Below are 23,966 nucleotides of genomic sequence, written 5' to 3' on the forward strand. Positions count from 1 at the left end.
GAACTGGTCGTGGGCGCCCAGCTGGTTCTGGCTGGCGTGGCTATGCTAATTTAGCACTACATTTTGTTTTCGCTATAAAACATTTAATAAATCAGAAATATTGTTTGGATTCACCAGATGTTGGGCTTTCAATATCTGTACGCTGTGTATTTTTTCTGAAATGTTTAAAGATAAGTAATTAGTTATATGACGTTGGTCTCTGTAATTGTTCTTGCTGCGTCGGCACTATTTCAGATTGCAGCTGCAATGTAGAACTGTGATTTATACCTGAAAAATGCACATTTTTCAACAAAAAAACTATCCTATACCATAAATATGTTATCAGACTGTCATCTGATTAGGTTTTTTCTTGGTTAGTGGCTATCAATATCTTAGTTTAGCCGAATTGGTGATAGCACCTGATGGAGTAAGAAACTGATGGAGTTAGAAAAGTGATGTCTTTTGCTAACGTGGTTAGCTAATAGATTTACATATTTTGTCTTCCCTGTAAAACATTTTAAAAATCTGAAACGGTGGCTTTATTCACAGGATCTGTATCTTTCATTAGGTGTCTTGGACTTGTGATTTAATGATATTTAGATGCTACTATTTAATTGTGACGCTATGCTAGCGATGCTAATCAGTGTGGTGGGGGGTGCTCCCGGACCCGGGGTAGGTGCTCGTTAGAGGTTATCCGGCCATCTCTGGACAGCATGGTGATGTTTCTCTGGACAAGCCTGAGCCAATAGGGATGTGTGGAATTGGAACATGCAGAGGAGTGGAGCCTCAAACCGGTATCTGAGTTCCTGCCTAACCCCTGTGGGTTGTGCAATCGGACACGCAATATTATTACTAACGTGTCATTTTCCCCTTTCCCATCCTCACATCTGGACTGGGTTAGCCAACACACCGTCTCTCCTTCCCAATACCAACCCACAACAATTTCATAACACACACTCTTTATTCACACTCTGTTCTCCCTCTTCAACTCTCACCCTAATTCATATCTCTACTCGCTCTTTACTACTTCCTCTTTCTTCTACTTTCACTCTCCCCTACTCCTTCTCTCTAGCTCATTATTTTGTCTTTATGTAATGACTCCAACATTCCAGCCCCACTTAACCCCGTTAAAGTCACAGCAGCAGGGCTTTAGGCCCCCGCCCACCCCCTCGGGCCCAGGCCCCAGCCACGGTCTGGTCTGGCGTCCCATTAGCACACATTCTGTGTCTCCGTTCACCTAGAAACAAGACGCCGGCCGGGGACGTCACAGAGCACAGAGAAGGCCCCGGGAATACAGGCCGACAGTCTTTTATCCCCGTCCGGTCTGCACCCGTTGAACCGTTTGCTTTGAATCATCTGCGGCCCAAATGTATTGCAGTATAGTCCTACCCCTTTCAAAGAACGCTGTGGGTGTTGCCTGGCTATTGCATCGAGTTATCGGTATTTAGTGTCGTCGTCCCCGTCTTTTTTTCCCCCTGGAAAGCAGCTGTGCTTCTCTTTGTATGGATTGAAGCTTCCATGTGTGTTTTATTAGCAGAGAAAGGGGGTAAATGCTTTCCAGGAAGCCAGGCGCTAAAAGACAAACGTAAACACAAACATGAAAAATTGGGTTTCGACAGCATGTCTTGTCAATCTTAGTTTCCTGTTCCTTTCTAGAATTTTCCCAAAGTAACTCTCGCTGGGAACACAAGAACCTTGCCTGTTGCCCCATATTACAGAATCCTGAGAGTTTTAAATCTGTGTTCCAGCATTCCTCAGCTGCCTGGTTACAGCAGAATAGACAGGGAGGCATGTGACCTTCAGGGGTTAGATCTGTCTCCTTCCCCAGATAGGAAGGCATCCTCAACCTTGTTCTATAACAAAGATTTTATTTTCCAGTGGAGGTCACCCCCCCCCCCCCCCCCCCCCCCCCCGAAACAGTGTGCAGAAAAAGCAATTCATATGCAAAAACCATTGTCTGAATAATCAAAGAAGGATATGTTATGAACCTAGCAAATATGTAAACCAGATGTGTCCTACCTTTTTGGTAGGGTCGTAGAAACAAGCCTTGTTGTTTTTGTCTGGGTCTGTGCCCCCAGTTAAAACATCCACAATTGTTTACAAGACTTCCAAATGCAGTACTCTGCTATTCTTCCCGGCTTATCTCCTCTCTGCGAGATATTGCCCCTCATTGCAGCGAGGTCAAGAATGACCCCAGTCACTCCTCTCCCATCCGGCCATGTTTAGAACCTGTGGAATATGCTGGGCCAGGGTTGCATCTCAAATGCCTCCCTATTATCACTATATAGTGTACTACTATTAACGTCAAGAGTTTTTCATTTTGGATGCAGACCAGGTTTTTGGATGGCTGGGGATTTATGTCTCTCATGGTGTCTATAGAATCAGGTATGTTATCGGGGGACCCAGAGAGGAGCCTTCCGGCTAGGCTGGTCCATTCGCCACCGTCATACAACAGGAGTTATTCACTGGGTTCTACTGCCTTATCGCCCACACCAGTTGCCTAATAGTGGGGGGTGGGGTGGAGGCTGGGTTAGGGGAAGAAGTATTGTGGAAGGGGATAGAGTATGATGGGGGAGGGGGGAAATGTAGACAATGCCACTATTTGATTGCATTTCGATGGTGGACATTCTTGTCCTTGTAGAGAAGCTGAAATGACAAGAAGCTGCAGTATGCAGGACATGAGAGTTTACCATTCTCACATAAACCCCTTCTGATTTACAGACAGTCTTAATCACACAGTGCCTTCAGAAAGTATTCACTTTTCCCACATTTTGTTGTTACAAAGTGGGATTAATGCCCTAAGATCGATGTCCGCACCCCCGCGGAAATCTAATTGGCATAATAAAAGAAATCCCCATACAAGTCAGTTTTTTTTTAAATTGGATGCGTCCCAATCTGCCGCATCCACACACAAACGGTTTGGCCTACAAACTACACTGAACTAAAATATAAAGTGTTGGTCTAATGTTTCATGAGCTGAAAACTGGTGGTTGGATTATCTTGGCAAAGGAAAAATGCTCACTAACAGGGATGTAAACAAATTTGTGCACAAAATTTGAGAGAGGAGCTTTTTTGGGGACGATTTGTTGTTCCATGTCATGAATCTGTTATTCAATGTGCTTGTATGGGCTATAAGAGGTTATTTATTTTCATCAACAAAAAAAAAATTATACAGGACCAGTCAAAAGTTTGGACACACCTACTCATTCAAGGGTTTTTCTTTATTCTTACTATTTTCTACATTGTATAATAATAGTGAAGACATCAAATCTATGAACTAACACATATGGAATCATGTAGTAACCAAAAAAGTGTTAAACAAATCAAAATATATTTTAGGTTCTTAAGAGTAGCCACCCTTTGCCTTGATGACAGCTTTGCACATTCTTGGCATTCTCTCAACCAGCTTCATGAGGAATGCTTTTCTGACAGGCTTGAAGGAGTTCCCACATAAGCTGAGCACTTGTTGGATGCTTTTCCTTCAATCTGTGGTCCAACTCATCCTAAACCATCTCAATTGGGTTGAGGTCGGGTGATTGTGGAGGCCAGGTCATCTGATGCAGCACTCCATCACTCTCCTTCTTGGTCAAATAGCCCTTACACAGCCTGAAGGTGTGTTTTGGGTTATTGTCCTGTTGAAAACAAATGATAGTCCCACTAAGCACAAGCCAGATGGGTTGGCGTATTGCTGCAGAATGCTGTGGTAGCCTTGCTGGTTAGGTGTGCCTTGAATTCTAAATAAATCACTGACCGTGTCACCAGCAAAGCACCAACACACAACCTCCATGCTTCGTGGTCGGAACCACACGTGCAGAGATCATCCGTTCACCTACTCTGCGAATCACAAAGACATGGCGGTTGGAACCAAAAATCGCACATTTGGACTCATCAGACCAAAGGACAGATTTCTACTGGTCTAATGTCCATTGCTCGGGTTTCTTGGCCCAAGCAAGTCTCTTCTTAATGGTGTCCTTTTAGTAGTGGTTTCTTTGCAGCAATTTGACCCTGAAGGTTTGATTCACGTAGTCTCCTCTGAACAGTTGTTGAGATGCCTGTTACTTTAACTCTGCAGCCCAAATAAATGCTTCACATTCTGAGGTGCAGTTAACTCTAATGAACTTCTCTGCAGCAGAGGTAACTCTGGGTCTTCCATTCCTGTGGCGGTCCTCATGAGAGCCAGTTTAATTAAAGTGCTTGATGGTTTTTGCGACTGCGAGCGACAGCCACCACTATGCTTGAAAATATGGAGAGTGGTACTCAGTAATGTGTCGTATTGGATTTGCCCGATATATAACACTTTGTATTCAGGACTAAAAGTTAATTGCTTTGCACATTTTTTGCAGTATTACTTTAGTGCTCTGCTGCAAACAGGATGCATGTTTTGGAATATTTTTTATTTTATACACGTTTTCTTTTTACTCTGTCAATTAGGTTAGTATTTTGGAGTAACTACAATGTTGTTGATCCATCTTCAGTTTTCTATCACAGCCATTAATCTCTAACTGTTTTAAAGTCACTATTGGCCTCCTGGTGAATTCCTTGAGCGGTTTCCTTCCTCTCTGGCAGTTAGGAAGGACTCCTGTATCTTTGTAGTGACTGGGTGTATTGATACACCATCCAAAGTGCTATTAATAACTTCACCGTGGTCAAAGGGATATTCAATGTAAAAAATTGTTTGCATATATTGGAAAACCTCCCTGGTCTTTGTGGATGAATCTGTGTTTGAAATTCACTGCTCGACTGAGGGACCTTACAGATAATTTTATATGTGGGGTACAGAGATCCGAGGTAGTCATTCCAAAATCATGTTAAACACTATTATTGCACACTACAACATTAACTTGTTTATCACATTTTTGCTCCGGATCTTATTTAGGCATGCCAAAACAAAGGGGTTGAATACTTACTGACATTTCAGCTTTCAATTTTAATGAGTTGTTGGTCAGTGACAATCTTTCATCTTTAATAGTAGCGTTTAGCAAGAGCCTTTGATATCTGTCCTCCATCACTTGGTCTAAACACACTTTTACATAGTAGAGGACGATGGTAGAGGAATATGTAGGCCTGAGGATTGTAAGCCATTGTAGCGGATTGGCTCACCCTTGATCTGGCGTCATTATAAAACATGTTTTGAAGCAGGTCACCCCACCACTGTTTTAATGGATGTAGGCCTATATCATTCATTTAAAACACATATTGCCCCTTTAAACCATGTTTCCCTGTCAGTGCTTATGGCATGTTGGTCTCAGTCGGTCAGTCAAATAAAATGTAGCAGTCTTGGGGGTAGAAGCTGTTCAGGGTCCTGTTGGTTCCAGACTTGGTGCATCACTCCCGCTTGATGTGCAGTAGCAGAGAGAACAGTCTATGACTTGGGTTGCTGGAGTTTGACAGTTTTTAGTCTTCCTCTGACACCGCCTGGTATAGAGATCCTGGAAGCTCGGCCCCATTGATATACTGGACCGTACGCACTAGAGGTCGAACTATTCGTCGGAATGGCCAATTAATTAGGGCCAATTTCAAGTTTTCATGACAATCGGAAATCGGTAATTTTGGACGCCAATTTAAAGAAAAAAATATTATATGTATTTTTTTTACACCTTTATTTAACTAGGCAAGTCAGTTAAGAACACATTATTATTTTCAATGACTGCCTAGGAACGGTAGGTTAACTGCCTTGTTCAGGGGCAGAACAACATATTTTTACCTTGTCAGCTTAGGGATTCAATCTTGCAACCTTACGGTTAACTAGTCCAACGCTCTAACCACCTGCCTCATGAGGAGCCTGCCTGTTACGCGAATGCAGTAAGAAGGCAAGGTAAGTTGCTAGCTAGCATTAAACATATCTTATAAAAAACACTCAATCAATCATAATCACTAGTTATAACTACACATGGTTGATGATATTACTAGTTTATCTAGCGTGTCCTGCGTTGCATATAATCGATGCAGTGCGCATTCGCGAAAAAGGACTGTCGTTGCTCCAACGTGTACCTAACCATAAACATCAATGCCTTTCTTAAAATCAATGCACAGAAGTATATATTTTTAAACCTGCATATTTAGCTAAAAATAAATCCAGGTTAGCAGGCAATATTAACCAGGTGAAATTGTGTCACTTTTCTTGCGTTCATTGCACGCAGAGTTTGGGCCGCCTGGCTCATTGCGAACTAATTTGCCAGAATTCTACGTAATTATGATATAACATTTGAAGGTTGTGCAATGTAACAGGAATATTTAGACTGATGGATGCCACCCGTCAGATAAAATACGTAACGGCTCCGTATTTCACTGAAAGAATAAACGTTTTGTTTTCGAGATGATAGTTTCCGGATTCGACCATATTAATGACCTAAGGCTCGTATTTCTGTGTGTTACTATGTTATAATTAAGTCTATGAATTGATAGAGCAGTCTGACTGAGCGATGGTGGGCACCAGCAGGCTTGTAAGCATTCATTCAAACAGCACTTTCGTGCGTTTTGCCAGCGTTTTGCTGTTTATGAATTCAAGCCTATCAACTCCCGAGATTAGGTTGGTGTAACCGATGTGAAATGGCTAGCTAGTTAGCGGGGTGCGTGCTAATAGCGTTTCAAACGCCACTCGCTCTGAGACTTGGAGTAGTTGTTCCCCTTGCTCTGCATGGGTAACGCTGCTTCGAGGGTGGCTGTTGTCGATGTGTTCCTGGTTCGAGCCCAGGTAGGAGCGAGGAGAGGGACGGAAGCTATACTGTTACACTGGCAATACTAAAGTGCCTATAAGAACATCCAATAGTCAAAGGTATATGAAATACAAATGGTATAGAGAGAAATAGTCATATAATAACTTCAACCTAAAACTTCTTACCTGGGAATATTGAAGACTTATGTTAAAAGGAACCACCAGCTTTCATATGTTCTTATGTTCTGAGCAAGGAACTTTTAAACGTTATCTTTCTTACACTTTCTTGCACTTTTACTTTCTTCTCCAACACTTTTTTGCATTATTTAAACCAAATTGAACATGTTTCATTATTTATTTGAGGCTAGATTGATTTTATTGATGTATTATATTAAGTTAAAATAAGTGTTCATTCAGTATTGTTGTAATTGTCATTATTACAAATACATTTAAAAAATCGGCCGATTAATCGGTATCGGCTTTTTTTGTCCTCCAATAATCGGTATCGGCGTTGAAAAATCATAATCTGTCTACCTCTAGTATGCACTACCCTATGTAGCGTCTTGTGGCTGGATGCCAACCAGTTGCCATACCAAGCGGTGATGCAACCAGTCAGATACTCTCAATGGTGCAGCTGTCTAACTTTTGGAGGATCTGAAGGTCCATAACAATTTTTTTACAGCCTCCTGAGGGGGAAGAGGCATTGTAATGCCCTCTTCACGACTGTGTTGGTGTGTGTGGACCATGATAATTCATTCATTGGTGATGTAGACAGCGAGGAACTTGAAGCTCTGGACCTGCTCCACTACAGCCCCGTCGATGTGGATGGGGGCGTGCTCTTACCTTTTAGTTTCCTGTAGTATATGATCAGCTCCTTTTGTCTTGCTGACATTGAGGGAGAGGTTTTTGTCCTGGCACAACACTGCCTGGTCTCTGACCACCTCCCTGTAGGCTGTCTCATCGTCATCGGTGATCAGGCCTACCACCGCCTTGTCATCTGCAAACTCAATAATAGTGTTGGAGTCGGACCATTCAGAAGAGCCTTGATTAGCTCCCTGTATTTTTTCAGCAGGAATGGAATGGGTTTGTAAATGCCCTTCCCAGACTTCTCCATTCCTCGCCCTCTTCTCTTTCACCAGCTTCTCTCTCGGCTCCTCACTCCCCTCTCCCGCAATTTTTTCCGCCTCGCTCTTTCACTCCCGCCTTCTCACTCGTCTCTCTCACTCGTGCCGCCTTTGCTGCGCCATGAAGGCTAGTCATGTGACAGGGGAGGTGGGTGGGATCGTTATTTTTTTCCCCTCTCCCAGCACATCAAACCCTTTGTTCTCCACTAAACCCCGCCCATACACACACACACACACACACACACACACACACACACACACACACACACACACACACACACACACACACACAGGCTGACTGGAAGATCTACTCTCTCTTCCTATCTTTCCTCCCTCCCTCCCTCCCTCTTGCTCTTTTGTTGCTGCTAAAAGCAGCATGAGGCTCCTGGCTCATCCCACACTGCTAATGGTATTTAGATATGCTCATGTATTTTAAAGAAGGGCGGATGATTTTTCTCCCCTTGCGCTCGTTCCTTTACCCTTTTAACAGTCAGATGTTATTTCCTTTGACGGTTCGGTCCCTGTTACCTCAGCGACCATGACGATTACCACCCGCCTTTTATATCCTGTGTTTTTGTTTTGCCTCACTGCTCGCAGCGTTCATTTCCTGGTTGGGCGGGTTTCTCGTTTGTGTGCGTGTGTACACTACTGGCTGACTTCTGAAACTATCTGAAATATTAATCAAAGTGTTAGATTTTTACATAAATCATAAGGCACTTGGTTTGATGTTGGAGTGGTGGGCTCTCTCCTTCCCTTCCTATCTCTCTCCCTTCCTATCTGATGTTATCAGTGCTATGTTGAGCATGAGATTCCGTTTTATTTCTCTCTGGTTTACCAGCTAGCCATCATCTTGTGGTCTGGTATTCCTTTACTATGGACATTGCTACTGTCTAGCTACACAACACACACTACAAAACAGTAGGGCTGTGACGATACCAGTATCGCAATATTTTGTCCATGCCAAAAATGATAATGCCATGCATTTAAAAACCTGTTGTATGTAAAATATATAAAAGTCACCATGGATAACCATATAATGATGTTTGTTTCCAACATTAGGGCTGTTCTCTTACAGAAGTGAAATCCACTTTGTGTTTTGTTTCCTTGCAGCAATACTAACGAGTATCTTGATACTGGTATCGTCTTGGCCCTGCAAAACAGCTCCCATTCCTAGGTGAGAGCAGAGTAGAGACAGGTGTGAATGACTCATCCCTGGTGAGAGGACAGGACCCCATGCTTCAAGGTCACACACACACTTTCCTACCACAAAGCCAGTAATACTCCTTACCGACGTTACTCTGGATTTCTTCTCAATGCCAGGCAGTATATCCCTATATTTCCACCAGGGCTTGTTTCACCCAGATACGGCCTCCCAGAGCTCTGACCCTTCTGTATGTGTCTCTGACGTCAGGCCTCTCACAGACACACAGGAATCTAATTTTATTCTTCACATGCTTTGTAAACAACAGGTCTAGACTAACAGTAAAATGCTTACTTACGGGCCCTTCCCAACAATGCAGAGAGAAATAATAGACAAGTAATAACACGTAATAATAAATACACAATGAGTAATGATAGCTTGGCTATATGCACAGGGTACCAGTACCGAGTCGATGTGTAGGCGTATGATGTAATTGAGGTAGATATGTACACATAACTAGGAATCAAGTGACTAGGCAGCAGGATAGATAATAAACAGTAGAAGCAGAGTACGTGATGAGTCTAAAAGATCAAATAAAAAGTTAGCAAAAAGGGTCAATGCAGATGGATGGATCTATAAGAGGGAGCCTCACCAGAGAGGATGGCACATGGCCACTTAACCTCTCCCCGACAAGTCGGAGACCGCGTGCATGCAACCGAGAATGTCAGCTAAAAGTCAAAAGAGAGAAGCGAGTGACTCAGTGGTATGTGTTTGGCAGCTACTAAATCCACAGTGTGTGTTTAGTGAATATCAGCTACACTGCACTAGTCAGAGATGAAGAGTGGCTGTGGTTTTTCCCGATGGCCGTCACACTCCCACAGAGAATTGTATTATGGTATTGTCAGAAAGTCCAGGAAGAGGCCTGTTTTTGCCGAACGCCCTCGCCGGCTCTGAGCACTTATTGAAATGAGTTGTGAATAAATGTAAAATGTATTTAAATGTCTTGTTATTTCTAAAGAACCTCGTCTGGATTTCTGAAAGTCAGCAGGGGCACTTCACATGCCCTCTGTGAGAGTGTTGTTATTATACACACACGTCATGTTTTGTGTGAGAGTGACTTTTTGTCGGAGCTCCTGTCCTGGCGTTTATTTTTTTAGATTGTGTGTGTTTTCCTGTGTGGGTGTTTCTGTGCTGGTGTTCTGTACTGGTGCTTTTCCACTGAGACTAACCCCTACACCAGTAGGTCGCCAGTGTTTTATGTTAATGGTAGCTCTAGTGTAATTGTTTCCATCCGGAGTGTGACACTAAGACCTCTGCATCATTCAAGACCTGTCTGTGTCTGTCTGTCTGTCTGTCTGTCTGTCTGTCTGTCTCTGTCTGTCTCTGTCTGTCTCTGTCTGTCTCTGTCTGTCTCTGTCTGTCTCTGTCTGTCTCTGTCTGTCTCTGTCTGTCTGTCTCTGTCTGTCTCTGTCTGTCTGTCTCTGTCTGTCTTTGTCTCTGTCTGTCTGTCTGTCTGTCTGTCTGTCTGTCTGTCTGTCTGTCTGTCTGTCTGTGAGAGAATGTGATTGTGGCTACTTCCTGTTTGCCTGCTTCCTGTTCCTGCGTGGATCACAGAGAGGGGCGGGGGGGGACGACGACTCATTGTGTCGCTACAGCAGCAAGCAGCAGCCAAAACTCCTCCCTCTGTCCCTTCCTCTCTCTCACCTCACTCTCCACAGCCCTACTACACACAGCATTCTCCCTCCTCTCCATAGCCCTACAACGCATGGTTCATTCTCTCGCCCATCCACTGCCCCCGGTGGTTGACTGTGGCACTGCAGTACTTGGCCTACTACAGTACTGCCCCTCCCCCACACCCACCACAGCCCATGTGGAATTTTTTTTATTGAAAAAAAAAAGACTTGGGGTAGAAAACAGCACTGTTAATTTATAATGAACTGGAAAAGCTGTATTCAGGTGTCCTGGTTGAGATTTGTGTTTGTTTGGTTAAACATGAGGAGTTAATTGTTTCTATCCCCACCACCTCCAGCCCCGCAATGGCCTTGTTTATAAGTCCGTGTGTCCTTTTTTACTCATCAGAATATAAAATACACTATCTCTGAGTAGCTGATTATTCCGTCTTCTGAAGTCCTCCCATATGTTGTTGCTCACTGGCTACCTTTATGGAACTGGCCACGTCACGCTCCTTTTGCTAGATCACACTACCAATGGAAATGGGAGGCTGCCTTACTTTCCTTTTTCCTACAGTTTTGTGTGTGTGTGTGTGATTGTGCTAAAGAGAGGGATTATACATGCATGTTCTCATGCACATCCATTTGATCATGTCTTTTTCCTAAAGGGAACTGTGAAGAGGAGTGTATTTATATCTAGCCGTCATGAAACTGTGTGTGTGTGTGTGTGTGTGTGTGTGTTTGTGCCCGTGTAGACAGGCGAAACTTTGGAACCTTCTTCTGAATGTATGACATGAAGTCTCTGACTCTTGGAAAGACGTTTTCTATTTTACATTGCCACATTCTTAAAAAACAGCATGTTTTGCTATACTAGTCTCTTTGTCAGTATAAGAGTTCTGGAAGAGAGAACACAGCCCCTTCTAAGCCAAAAGTGACCTTGTTCGGTTGGTTTGTACTGATTATTGATAGCTGTAAAGAGAGTGAGAATGAGAGCCGTAGGGGGATGGGTGCTTGGGCGAGTCTTGAACCGGCGGTACTGTCCCAAATGATACCCTATCCCCTATATAGTTGACTACTTTTCACCAAAGCTCTATGGACCACAGTCAAAATGAGTGCGCTAAATAGGGAGTAGTGTGCCATTTGGGATGCAATGTTTGTTGAGAGGTTGTCCTCTAAATTCCAGTCAGAGTAGATGAGGGGGTGGGGAAGGAGGAGGAGGAGGGCCTGTAACAGCAGAGGCCTCACTGGTCTCCAGCCATCTCACCAGACTGATAGGAAAGTGGGTTATGTAATGTTGGCTCTATAGAAAGAACATAGCAGCCCTCTCTTTTTCTCTCGCTCTCTTCACTTTCTCCATTTCTAATCATCTCTCTTTTCCCTGCCCTCTCTTTTACCCCCATTGCACTGATTTCTTGCCCTCGTTGTCCCGGTCTTCTCTGTCGCAACCTCCCACCCTTGTTTTTCTCTCTCTCTCCCTCTTTCTGGGACAGAGTGATCGAGGGGAATCTTGAGTCATTTCCTGCCCAAAATGTCCCTCGCTCACATCGGCCATCATGTCGAAATCTTGGCTTGAACACAGCTCATTCAGGGTTGGGGAGGCAACTACTAGGCGTGCAGGCCCAGGTGTAGAACACTACAGTTTTGTGCTGCTACTGCTATTTAAACGTAAGAAATACAAACAAAGTCGAGCAGCTCGGGGAGCCAAGAGAAAGTGTCGATTTGATTACAATAAAGGTCATCAGTCACTGGGGGACTGGAAGTGTGTGTGTGTTAGGCATGGGCATTTGATTTTACTATTCAAATAATATCATGAATATATATATTTTTTTACTTCAATGGCAACTTGCTCACGTGACTCAGGAGAGGTGGTGCACTTTGCTTGTTGGAGAGAGGGGGATTTTCCATTGGTTAGAAATGTCCCAATTCACTTGCTACACGTGAAGCTTCTCTGATTGATTGACCGGCAATAACGAGCTAGACGTGTGAAAAGTGTCGAGGCTACCGATGCGTCTTTTTTTTATGGGGCGCATTCGTCAGAACTGTTGGGATATAAACATTTCGAGTGGCAAGGTCTGTCCTAGAATGTAGCAATGTCACAGATAATTAAATCAAATTTTAGACAAAGCCTTTACTTTTTTCTTTTTATGAACTTGTAAGTAACCAAATACTAACGCCCGTTCGAATAACCACACCCATCCATCCCGTGTGTGTGGTGGCTTAGATGTGATAACAAAAGTCTGTGGCTAGTGTTGTGAATGAAGGCGGGTGGATGTTTTTGAGGCTTTTTTCCCCCCATTAGTGTTATTTGTGTGACGCCCCTTTACTTCATTCCAAAAGTCCTTGTCACTGACCTCGGAGCCCTCGCGGACCCTCCTCCAAACAAGCAATCCCACTTCCCACACACAATCTCTTTCTCACACTGACGCGCACACTCCCTTCTCTGCTCTGACCCTGTCCTCCCCTCGCTCTAACCGACAGATGGAGACGTGCGGAGGGGCGCTACGCGGTGGATAGGGCCTCCATAGTCAGCCACTGGAACTGGCTGCAGGCCCACGTGTCTGACCTGGAGTACCGCATCCGCCAGCAGACGGACATCTACCGTCAGCTCCGCTCCAACAAGGTCAGCACCACCACCACACAATACATACAACACTGGTTCTTAACACTGGTTACGTGTTTTAAAAAAATTAAAAAGTAATTCAGTGTTTCTCTATGGTCAGCATCCTCGGTCTCAGCCACCTGGTTGCCCTGGCAACACATTCAAGAGTGGAAGGGAAGGGGCGGACCGGGTGAAAGTCATGTCATTGGTAGATGGGGATGTAGAAGCATGTCACGTGACCTAACGTGTCTCTCAATCCCCGCGCTCAAACTAGCTTAGCTCACACCTCGACTACGGATGAGAAAAGTGGGAACGCTTTTCTACTCTGTTCTTATCAAGAGTATGTTGCGAACCTCGATACCTCTGACATGCCTGTCTGCTTTTAGCCCTCATTTTCTTCCCCACTCTTATTCTCTGCTTCTCCCACTTTTTCTTTCCTTCTTTCTCTCACTTCATCCATCCAACTGTAATTTCCCAGTGGAATATCATAGCCTTCCTGGTAAAATGTGTAGCTTGTTCATGGTGCCCCTTACCTTGTCTGTGGCTACACCAAAACCAGTTACATTGGTGCAAAGCCACTGTTACCTCTGGTGTTATGAATCAGAAGGACTGAAGAGCTCACCCTGGCCTATCTGCGCTCTCGTAGGGTTCCATAATGCTGGCAGAGACCTCCCCCTTTGACGTGTCACCTGAGGACGGGGAGGTGAAGGCGGAGCCTGTTGGTTGCCCGGTAATAAAGGTAAATGAGTCTGACGATGTAACTGTCCAATCAGATCCTCAACAAGCCTGTGTGTCTTCATTTCTTCGACATCAACTCGCGTATCCTAAACATGTCCTAGTTTTAGATGAATAGGTACACATTTCAATTAGTGCTGACATCCTCTTAAGTCATGTAGTATGATGCGCTGTTTTCATAGAGAAAGAATCAGATGCGACTTTTCCACTTAGTGTGGTCCCTCCCTACCAGTTCAGGGGAGAAAGAGAAGAGGGAGGGAGAGAAGACACCGCTCAAGATGGCACTGTGCCCAAAATAGAGAGACGGGAACAAGACTCTCCCACAGAACCCCAACCAGCCCCCGGGACTTGGGAGGGAGGGAGGGAGGGACTACTATCTCGGGAAGAGGAGGGGGAGGTCCCAAAACAGTGGTGGTCTTTGTTTTGTCATGCCAAGTAGTGTTGACCTTTCTATCCATTCAGTTGTGGCCCGAGGAATTCACTAGGTCATTCAACTGTTCTGGGCTAGGCTGTAGTGGAATGGAGTTGAGGAGGGTGGGTTGGGAGAGAGTTTCGAAGGGGAGTTCCATGTTAGCCGTGCCAACCTTGTCTTTGGTTCCAGGAGTGCGGCTCAGACGGTGGGGCGGAAGGTCCCGGAACGGTCTCCGTGGAAACGGGCCCGAGGAAAGGTTGCGCGTCCGGGAGACGGGTCAACGGGATCATCAACAGGTACGACGCGATGGAATGAACCCTCTTTACCCGTCCACTAGGTCTGTGTCCTTTCAGCAAGGCGGCCTCTATGCCAACCACTCCGTCTGAACAAAAAGGGGGTGTGTGTGAGGGGATATGATCCATGTGGGAATTGCAGCTGCTCACTGTTCTTCCCAAACATACCACAGGGTTTGTACACACAGCACTGTACAAGCTTGTACGTACATGTGTTCATGCTGCAGCCTTTTTCATCTAGTGGAATGCAGAACTGTGAATGGCATAATCATTCTGTCACCGAGTGATACGTATTCACACTCCTTATAAATGGGATGGGAGTTTTCCCCCCATGCTGTTACATTGAGACCTACCAAATAAAGCTACTCAATGGACAGTCAAAACATAAATCCAGAATTATCATGATGAACATTATCAATCGTAGTAGTAGTAATATACAGAGTCATGTATTGCAGTGTTGATCAGTGATCTTCCCTGCAGCTTATGTCATAAGTCTATAGACATAGATTGTCCATATTTGTTAGTGCTGGGCGACTATCTGAATTTTCTGTTATTTTTGGGTTTTTAAACTAGTTGACCGACAGCGGTTCAATTACTTGAGTTCCATGTTGTTCAGTTTTATTCTGTGAGCTCAATGTGCACATTGCACCGTTTCTCTAGAGATAACTCAGATCCAGCCTGAACTGTGCGATGTAGTAGGGAGTTGTAGTTTCCAACAGGCCAATATTCTACATAGTTTAGCTCATAAAACGTGGTAATTAACTACAATGACCATAATCCATTGTACGATCTCTGTTTCTTTTATGCCTGCTAGGGAAGAGGCAGAAGAATGCGCGATTGTGAGGTGATATAGAGAGCATCTGTTGCTTCGCTAGGTATCACTACCTGAAAATACATGATCCAAGTGATTTGATAGTTGGTATTCAGCAGTCATAAAAGTATGCCTTATTTACATTGAAGAACTACAAAACGATTTTTGTCAGAAAGCATTGGCTCTATAGAGATGAGATGATGACTTGGAATTAAATAGTCGTCAAATATACACAACTGAAATATTTTTATTGAAGTAATGTGAATAAATGATGGTTAATAAGTAATAATGGGTAGTGGTGTAATGATGGGTGATGGGCAGTCACTACCATTAATGGGACTTGTATTGTGTTATTTCAGTGTTACAGCATTCAACCCAAATAATCGAAACCGACCTCAAACAGCACTAATGGACTCAGCGCTAACATCTGTCAGGTCTAGATGCACTGCTGTGCACAGGGTTTCTTCTTTCGTGTAGCGTAGTATTGATGAGTGACTGTCCCTCCCTCCAGCCTGCGGCCTGGTTCTCCAGAGTGTTCTGACCTGGAGGAGCAGCTGAGGAAGCAGCAGCAGCAGAGCCTGCCCTCGTCCCAGCACCAGCTATCGTGCTCCCCTCAGGACGACACGTGTGTGGCGGCCCGCACACGCCCCCTCCTCAGCTGCAAGAGACGACGCCTCGTCAGGCCTAGCACCGTCACCAACCTCAACCGCAAGGTTTGTTTGTGTGTGTGTTTGCGCTTTACTGTGTGTGTGTGTGTGTGTGTGTGTGTGTGTGTGTTGTAATGTCTTTTTGTTGGTACGCTTCCACTGCTACATTGTCATTCTGTGTGTTTTCAGCTCTTTTTTTGTTGTTTACTGGGTAGTGAATGGGTGCATTGTTTGCTAGTATGACTCAGTGTCCTTGAACTACGGAGAGGTTGGCTGATTTTTGTCTGTGTATAGCCTATATACGTACACTGCTAAAAAAAATAAAGGGAACACTTAAACAACACAATGTAACTCCAAGTCAATCACACCTCTGTGAAATCAAACTGTCCACTTAGGAAGCAACACTGATTGACAATAAATTTCACATGATGTTGTGCAAATGGAATAGACAAAAGGTGGAAATTATAGGCAATTAGCAAGACACCCCCAAAAAAGGAGTGATTCTGCAGGTGGTGATCACAGACGTCTTCTCAGTTCCTATGCTTCCTGGCTGATGTTTTGGTCACTTTTGCATGCTAGCGGTGCTCTCACTCTAGTGGTTGCATGAGACTGAGTCTACAACCCACACAAGTGGCTCAGGTAGTGCAGTTCATCCAGGATGGCACATCAATGCGAGCTGTGGCAAAAAGGTTTGCTGTGTCTGTCAGCGTAGTGTCCAGAGCATGGAGGCGCTACCAGGAGACAGGCCAGTACATCAGGAGACGTGGAGGAGGGCAACAACCCAGCAGCAGGACCGCTACCTCCGCCTTTGTGCAAGGAGGTGCACTGCCAGAGCCCTGCAAAATGACCTCCAGCAGGCCACAACATGAGACGTGAGACAAGCAGAATATAGAATACTGAATATAAGCAGAATATTGTATGTCGTCCGGATGGACAAGTAAAAGAAATCACACAAGTCACAGTATCAAACAATTACTCACATCAGAATTGGACCAGAGTATCCTCCACATGCGTTGTTGTGCACTGTTCTCCCAATGTATGTAGAGCGCCATCAGAATATGATTGTATTGCATTGAAAGGCTGGGTATGTCCATCACTTTTGAGATCAGAGCCGCACGTAGCCACGTTTGCACATTTCTTCATATCCCTTGCTAGTTAGTGAGTTATTTGCCCAGGTATAGCCCATTTTTTGGTCAGCAAACAGGGTTCGTATGGTCATGAAAATCCTTGAAAAGTCATGGCATGGGCATCACCTGCTTTGGTGCCTGTTTGATTGGGCCCGAGGAGAGAGAGGGAGACATTACAGCAGGTAGGCCTATAAAATAATGATGGACAACCTATTAAACTAGAGAGCCAATTCAAAACATATTGTGTCCTGGCTAGTTATCTCAGTAGTTAAGTATTTATCTAAAAGCTGCATCTATTAATGTCGTTGTCATGTCCGACGTCCCAAACAAACATTCCACTAGCACTCGTCGTGAATAATGAACGGGTGTAAAGCTCCTGTTGTGAAACCGCCTCTCAAGCACTCAAAATTGGGAGTTGAGAAATAAATCTGACACATTTGAAAAGCTATATTAAACATTGGCTATGTCATTCTGACAGCGTTAAAATATTTGTATGATTTGACCTAGCCCAAATGACAAATTATTCCCAATGCTGTCAATAGATCTCCACTGAAAGCTGAATAGTTTAGCCTTACAATGCAGATAAACATGTTAGTTACCTTGCTTTGAGGTAGCCAACCGTAGCCGTTTGATCCCTGATTCATTAAATTTGGGAATTATGTTATAAAGACAATGTTTTTAGTTGCAATATGTTTTCGGCCAACCATCCTCCAGGAGAGCCTTAAAGGGGCAGTGTTCTATTTTCAGACAGGCTTGAATATGCAAAGAAGCCTGTTGGCAGAGGGTAGCCTACATTTTTTGTGATTCTCTGTATGGTAATAATAATGGTCATTGTATTTTGTAAAGTGATACCTTGCATCAAGTCACCCTTTTGGCCCACGGTGTTACAGACCATCAAGTGACTTGAGCTTTTGGATAAGTACAAAATCGGTCCTACTTGTCCAGAGGACAAGTGGCTAAAAAAGTGAATGTATGCCGGTCTGTGCGTGTCTTGAGTTACAAGTGTGAAAAGGACATGCGAGCATCTGTGTTTGTACTAGCATTAAGTGTGATTCCACGTGGGGAGTGTACGTGTTTTGTTAATGTACTAACTACAGCATATGGGTTAGTGAGGAGTGACCACCAGCCCTCCACACCAGTACATTTAAGGATCTGCATTAGAACTCTCATACCCTCGGTGTGTGTACATAGTAGACTTCTACCTCTGCATTCTGCAAAGAGGTCTATTCCTTCGTGCGAAGTGGACTTGGAACAGGTGGCTAGTTTCCAACGACACAGGTAGGGCTGAATGCTGCTGACTCGTGTTCTATTAAAACCAGACGTGTTGTTATATTTCTCGACTAGGAGGAGCTGCCTGACAGAAACCCACAATTCAAAAAGGTTTGGCTGGACGGGATGGGGGGGGGGGGGGGGGGCACTTATCCTAGATCAACACTCCTACTCTGTTCAGTAACAGGAAACGCCGACATAACGGGAACGCGCTGTAAACAAGCTGTCCTCTCAGCTCCTAGTGTTTCAGATAGTTGTTAACGCCATAAACTAAACAGGAACTCTGGCTTATCTTGTTAAACCAGCACCGCCGCAGTTTCAAAGGCTTCGCCTACGCTATGGCGAATAAAAGCTAAGCGAATGGTGCTATCTGTGCATGTTTTATTTCTTAAACCATTTGAATCTGGTCCAATTTTTGGTTGCCTTGCAAGAAGGCAGGCGTTGTAGAAAGTTTCCATGTTTGCAGCGGTTTCATTGCTGTTGTGCAACAGTAAGTTGTTGCTGGAACAGGAATATGATGACTAGTTCTATCCGAGCTTCCCTCTGTTGTTTACATGTTCCCCATGTGTCTGGATATTACACGCTTGTTATTGCATTGAGGATTTGTACTCCCTCAATTACTCAGGCCTACCTGGTTAAATATGTTTAAAGAATCCTCCCACTTTCCTTCCCCCTCCCTCCCTCTCTTCTCCAGGGCCAGAGGCTGTGCGTACCGGGTCCTCGCTGCGGCTGCGAGGTCAACCCCCAGTGTATGACGTGTGGCGGCCGCACCCTCTCCTCCTCTGACGTCCAGTACGAGCGCCCTCTACTGGAGAGGCTGTCCCAGTTCGATCCCTGCGTGCACCCCATCCTCTCCCTCTCAGACGGTAAGATTGATTGGTTGATTGATTTAAATTGATTTGATCATAAACGCGCATCCAAACCCGCTCCCGCCGGAGACAACGTTGCATTAAAACTGGGTACGCCTAGTAGCTACGTGCACCACGTCTTTTCTCTCACAGTTGTAAGTAGCTCCGACCTCGTCATGCCCTGGGTCAAGGGTTGGCTAACAAGGGACAGGGGTTGCTGTGCCATCCTGTGCTTGCTGGGTAGTGGAGCAGCATAGTTGGTTTATAAGTGATAAAGATCCAGTATGGAATACTTAGGCACACCCCATTTTATATAGACTATTTTCTAGGCAGAAATTGAGCTGTAGCTTTGACGTATTGAGAACTTGCAGCACCACCAGCTTCAATCCAATCAAGGGTCATTGTTCGACACATGTCATGTAGCGTTTATTTCATTCTGACTCTTGGGCCTGCCAGTGCTAAGATTTAAGGCAAGGGGAAATAGGATGTAGAGAGCAGGATGAAAGCAGGCCAAATCCTCAGGGGGGTCAGCAGGGGTGGAGGGGCTTCTAGAGCTTCTGGTCTGGACTTGCTGAAGTCCTCCCCCTGGTGGATTGAGTGAGAAACCCACTCTGACGCTCTGTCAAAGCACTGCTGCTCAATGCATCCACCCTCCCCCTCTCTCTCAGTCCCAGATGTGCCTTTTCCACACGAGAGGAGCTAGCCAGCTAGCTAGGTCTGAGAGATGTGAAAGCTTCAAAAGTCTGCAGAGTAATGAGGTATAAAGGACTGGCTGGAGATGGATGGTGCAGTCAAGTAGGTCAACTGGTGAGAGAGGCGATGGTTGGTGGTTGAACAGGCAATGCGGTCTATGACCATGCAATGCTACTGTCTGTCTGAAGGTGGTAGCGAGGGGCTATCAGCGAGGGGCTACCACCTGCTGTAGCTGGCACACACAACGGCGTTGGCCTTTTTAATAGTGCACGGTTGACGGGGTTTGTCGTTTTTATAAGTTTGATCTGATCTGTAGTCCCTCTAGAATCTACGCCTATACAGTTCTCGATACCTGACCGGTGCTTTGTTTCTGTTTTGCCGGACCAATGTGTTTAGGTGTAGGTTTATTTGAACATCTCGGTACATATGCAGAAACATACACTATTTGCACCCCTACTAGATGGAAATGACAAGTGTAATGGCTGTGCTCAATGCAATGGCACTTATAAATGTAGATCCTTCAAGCATCCACAAACGGGGAAATCGATCCCAATCAAAGGTGTTATTACGTGCTCCACTAAGGCAGTTATTTATCTTATAACTTGTCCTTGTGGTAAAAATTATGTGGGTAAAACAAAGCGCGAATTAAAAGTACGTATCTCAGAGCATCGTAGCACCATTAGGTGCAAAAACTTGACTTACCCAGTTGCGGCCCACTTTTTGGAGGCGGGCCACTCGATTTCGTCTCTTCGTTATATTGGCATCGAACATGTCACCCTCCCTAGGAGAGGGGGTGACCTTGATAATTTATTGTTAAAACGAGAGGCTGCCTGGATCTTTAATATAAAGACCCTTGCTCCCTTCGGTCTCAACGTAGACTTTGATCTGAAGCCATTCTTGTGATTATTGTGACTTTTGCCATTGTAATTGTTTGAAAGCTTGTGTAGTCTAAAATGAATCTATGATCGTATGCTATCCATTTGTTTTTTGTATCCTGCTCTTTGTATGCCATTTTAATATTTGAGAATTAACCAATGATATTAGGCCATGATTACAGACACCTGTGTCGTTTGACACTATATAAACGAGTCATCCTGCAGTGTTTGTGATTATACTCTGATGAAGACAGCTTGTCTGTCGAAACGTTGGTAATTATATTTTTGCATCTGAGCTTCTAGAGTGTGCGGCTCTCCTTTATTTTCAGTTTTCTACTCCGCTAGCCAGCACCTCGCCTAAATAGGTGTGCGTTTCTTTTTCTTCTACATGTGCAGAAACAAACATAACATTTGATGTCATACAATGTAAAACACAAGTAAAAGATAATGATCAGCTGAACTATATGGACATTGAATTATCAATAAAGCATGAGTCATAAACATCATAGTTTGAGAGCTTGTAAAAAAACATGTATTTTTAAAACTGTTATTTTCTGCTGCTAACCACAACCCCCCGTGTGTTTATGCAGATGTGACGATGAGTCTGCACCTGCAGCGCGTCCTGAAGTCCCACTGGAACAGCCGGCCCCTGGAGAAGATGAAACCCCTGAAGAAGCTCTCCGTGAAGCACAAGCTCTCCGTGGGACGCCCTCACGACCCCTCCGCCTCCTTCACCTCCAAAGACAAACACAAGATGACCAACTCCCTCCTCTCCACAGTCCGTAAGTAAAGCCTCTTCACCTCCAAAGACATACGCAAGATGACCAACTCCCTCCTCTCCACAGTCCGTAGATAAAGGCTCATCAACTCTAAAAGCCTTAGACTTTAAGCCAAGCACCGGGGTATTGCCTCCCAGTAGGGAAGGCTAGTTTAGCCATTTATCTCTAAGCATGTTCATTTTCTACACCTTAAATGTTGTGTAACGCAACAGACCCAAATGTAAACTAAGGTGACGCATAGGAAGGATCTTAGTTTTACAAAGCTCTTAGAGATATGATCAGTTGTCGGTTCATATACTTGTGTAACAACGCGAAACGTACGAGGCCCCACCAGCCTGAAATTTCAGTCCTACATAACAAGCGTTTCTTTTGTTTGGTACTCTGTAGTATTCAGGTGTGAGTGTGTGGCCCAGCATTTCCTGGTAAATACAGTGACTCAGCGCTTTCCTCTGTGTGATTGATAAAGAAGCTTATGTAGTTTTCTGCTTAGAATGCATGGACCCTATTCAGAGAGCACAGATGGATGGAGCGTGATACACTGATAATCATTTCATTACGACGTTACATAATTGATGCTCAGTGCTCTCCAGAGTTCCTCAGCACAATGTTAAAATGTACATTTCTAAGCCAGTTTTGTTTGCATTTTTACTCTCACGCAGACCCACTCACTCACAGACCTTGCTGAAAATAGGACCGCTTTAGTGACGTGGTGGGGTCTATTTTATGAGGATTTTTTTTTACAGTCAATTAACACTGTTGGACAAAATCGGAAATATATATATATTGACTGGTTGTAGAAAATATATTCATATAATAGACAATATATCCCTATGTGTTTGTTTGTGTGTGTGTGAAAAATATACACACTGCCTAACCCCCCCCTATGTTGCTCTACCCACTCCCCAGGCCTGTCCCACCACAAGGTGCGTTCAGAGAAGCTACACAGGCATCAGCTGGACAGCCTGCTGGGGTCCACCAAGCTGGAGGGCCGCCCCCACTACCGAGGGGAGCAGGGCCACGGGCCCTACGACAAGAGCCACGCACGCAAGAGACCCCGAGAACACTCACTGTCACTGGACAGTATGGACAGTAAGTTGCCTACAGTCTATTTATTTTCCCCTCTTTCTTTCTGCCTCTGTATCTTTCCCTCTCCCTCACTCAGCACTTGTCTCATAGCTTGAGCAGTTCAAATGAGTTCTGAAGGGTAATTGTCACACCGCTTCCACCGTTTTTCACTCTACGTTTGACCCTTTCCATATCACTTAAACTTTTTAGAAGGTCCATCTTTATTCAGTATCCATTTTATCCAGTGTCAGTTACTGAATTTTTAAGGCTCGAATACTTGAGAGATGGATGTATATCAATCAGTCTGGAGGATTCCAGTGTATTTAATATGATTTTCCCTACTCTCGCTCTCTCTTCCCCCATACTCTCTCTCTCCTCAGACACCCCTAAGCTGTACCTGGATGGGGGCAGTCTGTGCCAGTCTCTATCTGCTGGGCTCCCCACCCACAGCTCCCTGCTCCGACAGCTGTCAGCCTCCTCAGAGACCTGCTCCATGCCCTTCACCTCCTTCAACAGCACCCCGGTACGATACACACCACATCTGGCCTTTACACCCGTGTGCGCATGCGTGTCCTGTGTGATTGATTGAAACAATAACAGTGACGTAATTTGTAGAAGTACTTTAGCAGTTGGATTGACGGTGACTGACCCTGCTCCCCTTCTACCCCGTACAGCATCAGCCCATCCGCAGGAGGAGGGGAGAGAGCTCCTTTGACATCAACAACATCGTCATCCCCATGTCTGTGGCTGCCACCACCCGCGTGGAGAAACTGCAGTACAAAGAGATCCTCACCCCCAGGTACGCAAGACACAAAATGGCCGCCATGCCTACCTCGGCATGAGGAAGTTGCCTAAAGTCAGGAAACTAAGCACAGATCCAGAGATAGTTTGGGTATTTCCCCCCATCTAATAGATTAATAACGGTTAGGATATGGGACTGTAATTCTGATCCTAGATATGTCCAGAAGGGCAAATAACAATTGTTAGGATATGATTTGGGGGGGTCTGTAAGCTGATCCTAAATCTGAGACTGCCCAGAGCTACGCACATCAGCTGTACACTCACTTGAACACACACACACACACACACGTGGGTGGTGTATTACTGATGTATTAATTATCTGGCTTCCATTTTGCAGTTGGAAGGAGGTTGACATTTGTGCTAAGCCAATCGCTGAGGAGGCTGACATTGAGGAGGTAAAAAGGATTTTCTCTTGGTATGACCTTTTCAGAATCTCAATTGGT

The 23,966-nt window shown here is 44.7% G+C and overlaps 1 protein-coding gene across 1 annotated transcript in view; it reads left to right on the forward strand.

Moving 5' to 3' along the window:
• The window catches only part of LOC129832872 (KAT8 regulatory NSL complex subunit 1-like), an 80,206-nt gene that overhangs the window by 54,217 nt on the left and 2,023 nt on the right, over positions 1-23,966 (forward strand). Inside the window, 10 exon segments of the mRNA XM_055896954.1 lie at positions 13,048-13,189; positions 13,815-13,907; positions 14,505-14,611; positions 15,931-16,132; positions 19,157-19,328; positions 21,469-21,660; positions 22,564-22,746; positions 23,103-23,245; positions 23,397-23,521; positions 23,861-23,918. Of these exon segments, the coding sequence (XP_055752929.1) occupies positions 13,048-13,189; positions 13,815-13,907; positions 14,505-14,611; positions 15,931-16,132; positions 19,157-19,328; positions 21,469-21,660; positions 22,564-22,746; positions 23,103-23,245; positions 23,397-23,521; positions 23,861-23,918 (1,417 nt within the window).

The sequence above is a fragment of the Salvelinus fontinalis genome, chromosome 34 (assembly GCF_029448725.1).
Source record: "Salvelinus fontinalis isolate EN_2023a chromosome 34, ASM2944872v1, whole genome shotgun sequence".
Classification (NCBI taxonomy): Eukaryota; Metazoa; Chordata; class Actinopteri; order Salmoniformes; family Salmonidae; genus Salvelinus; species Salvelinus fontinalis.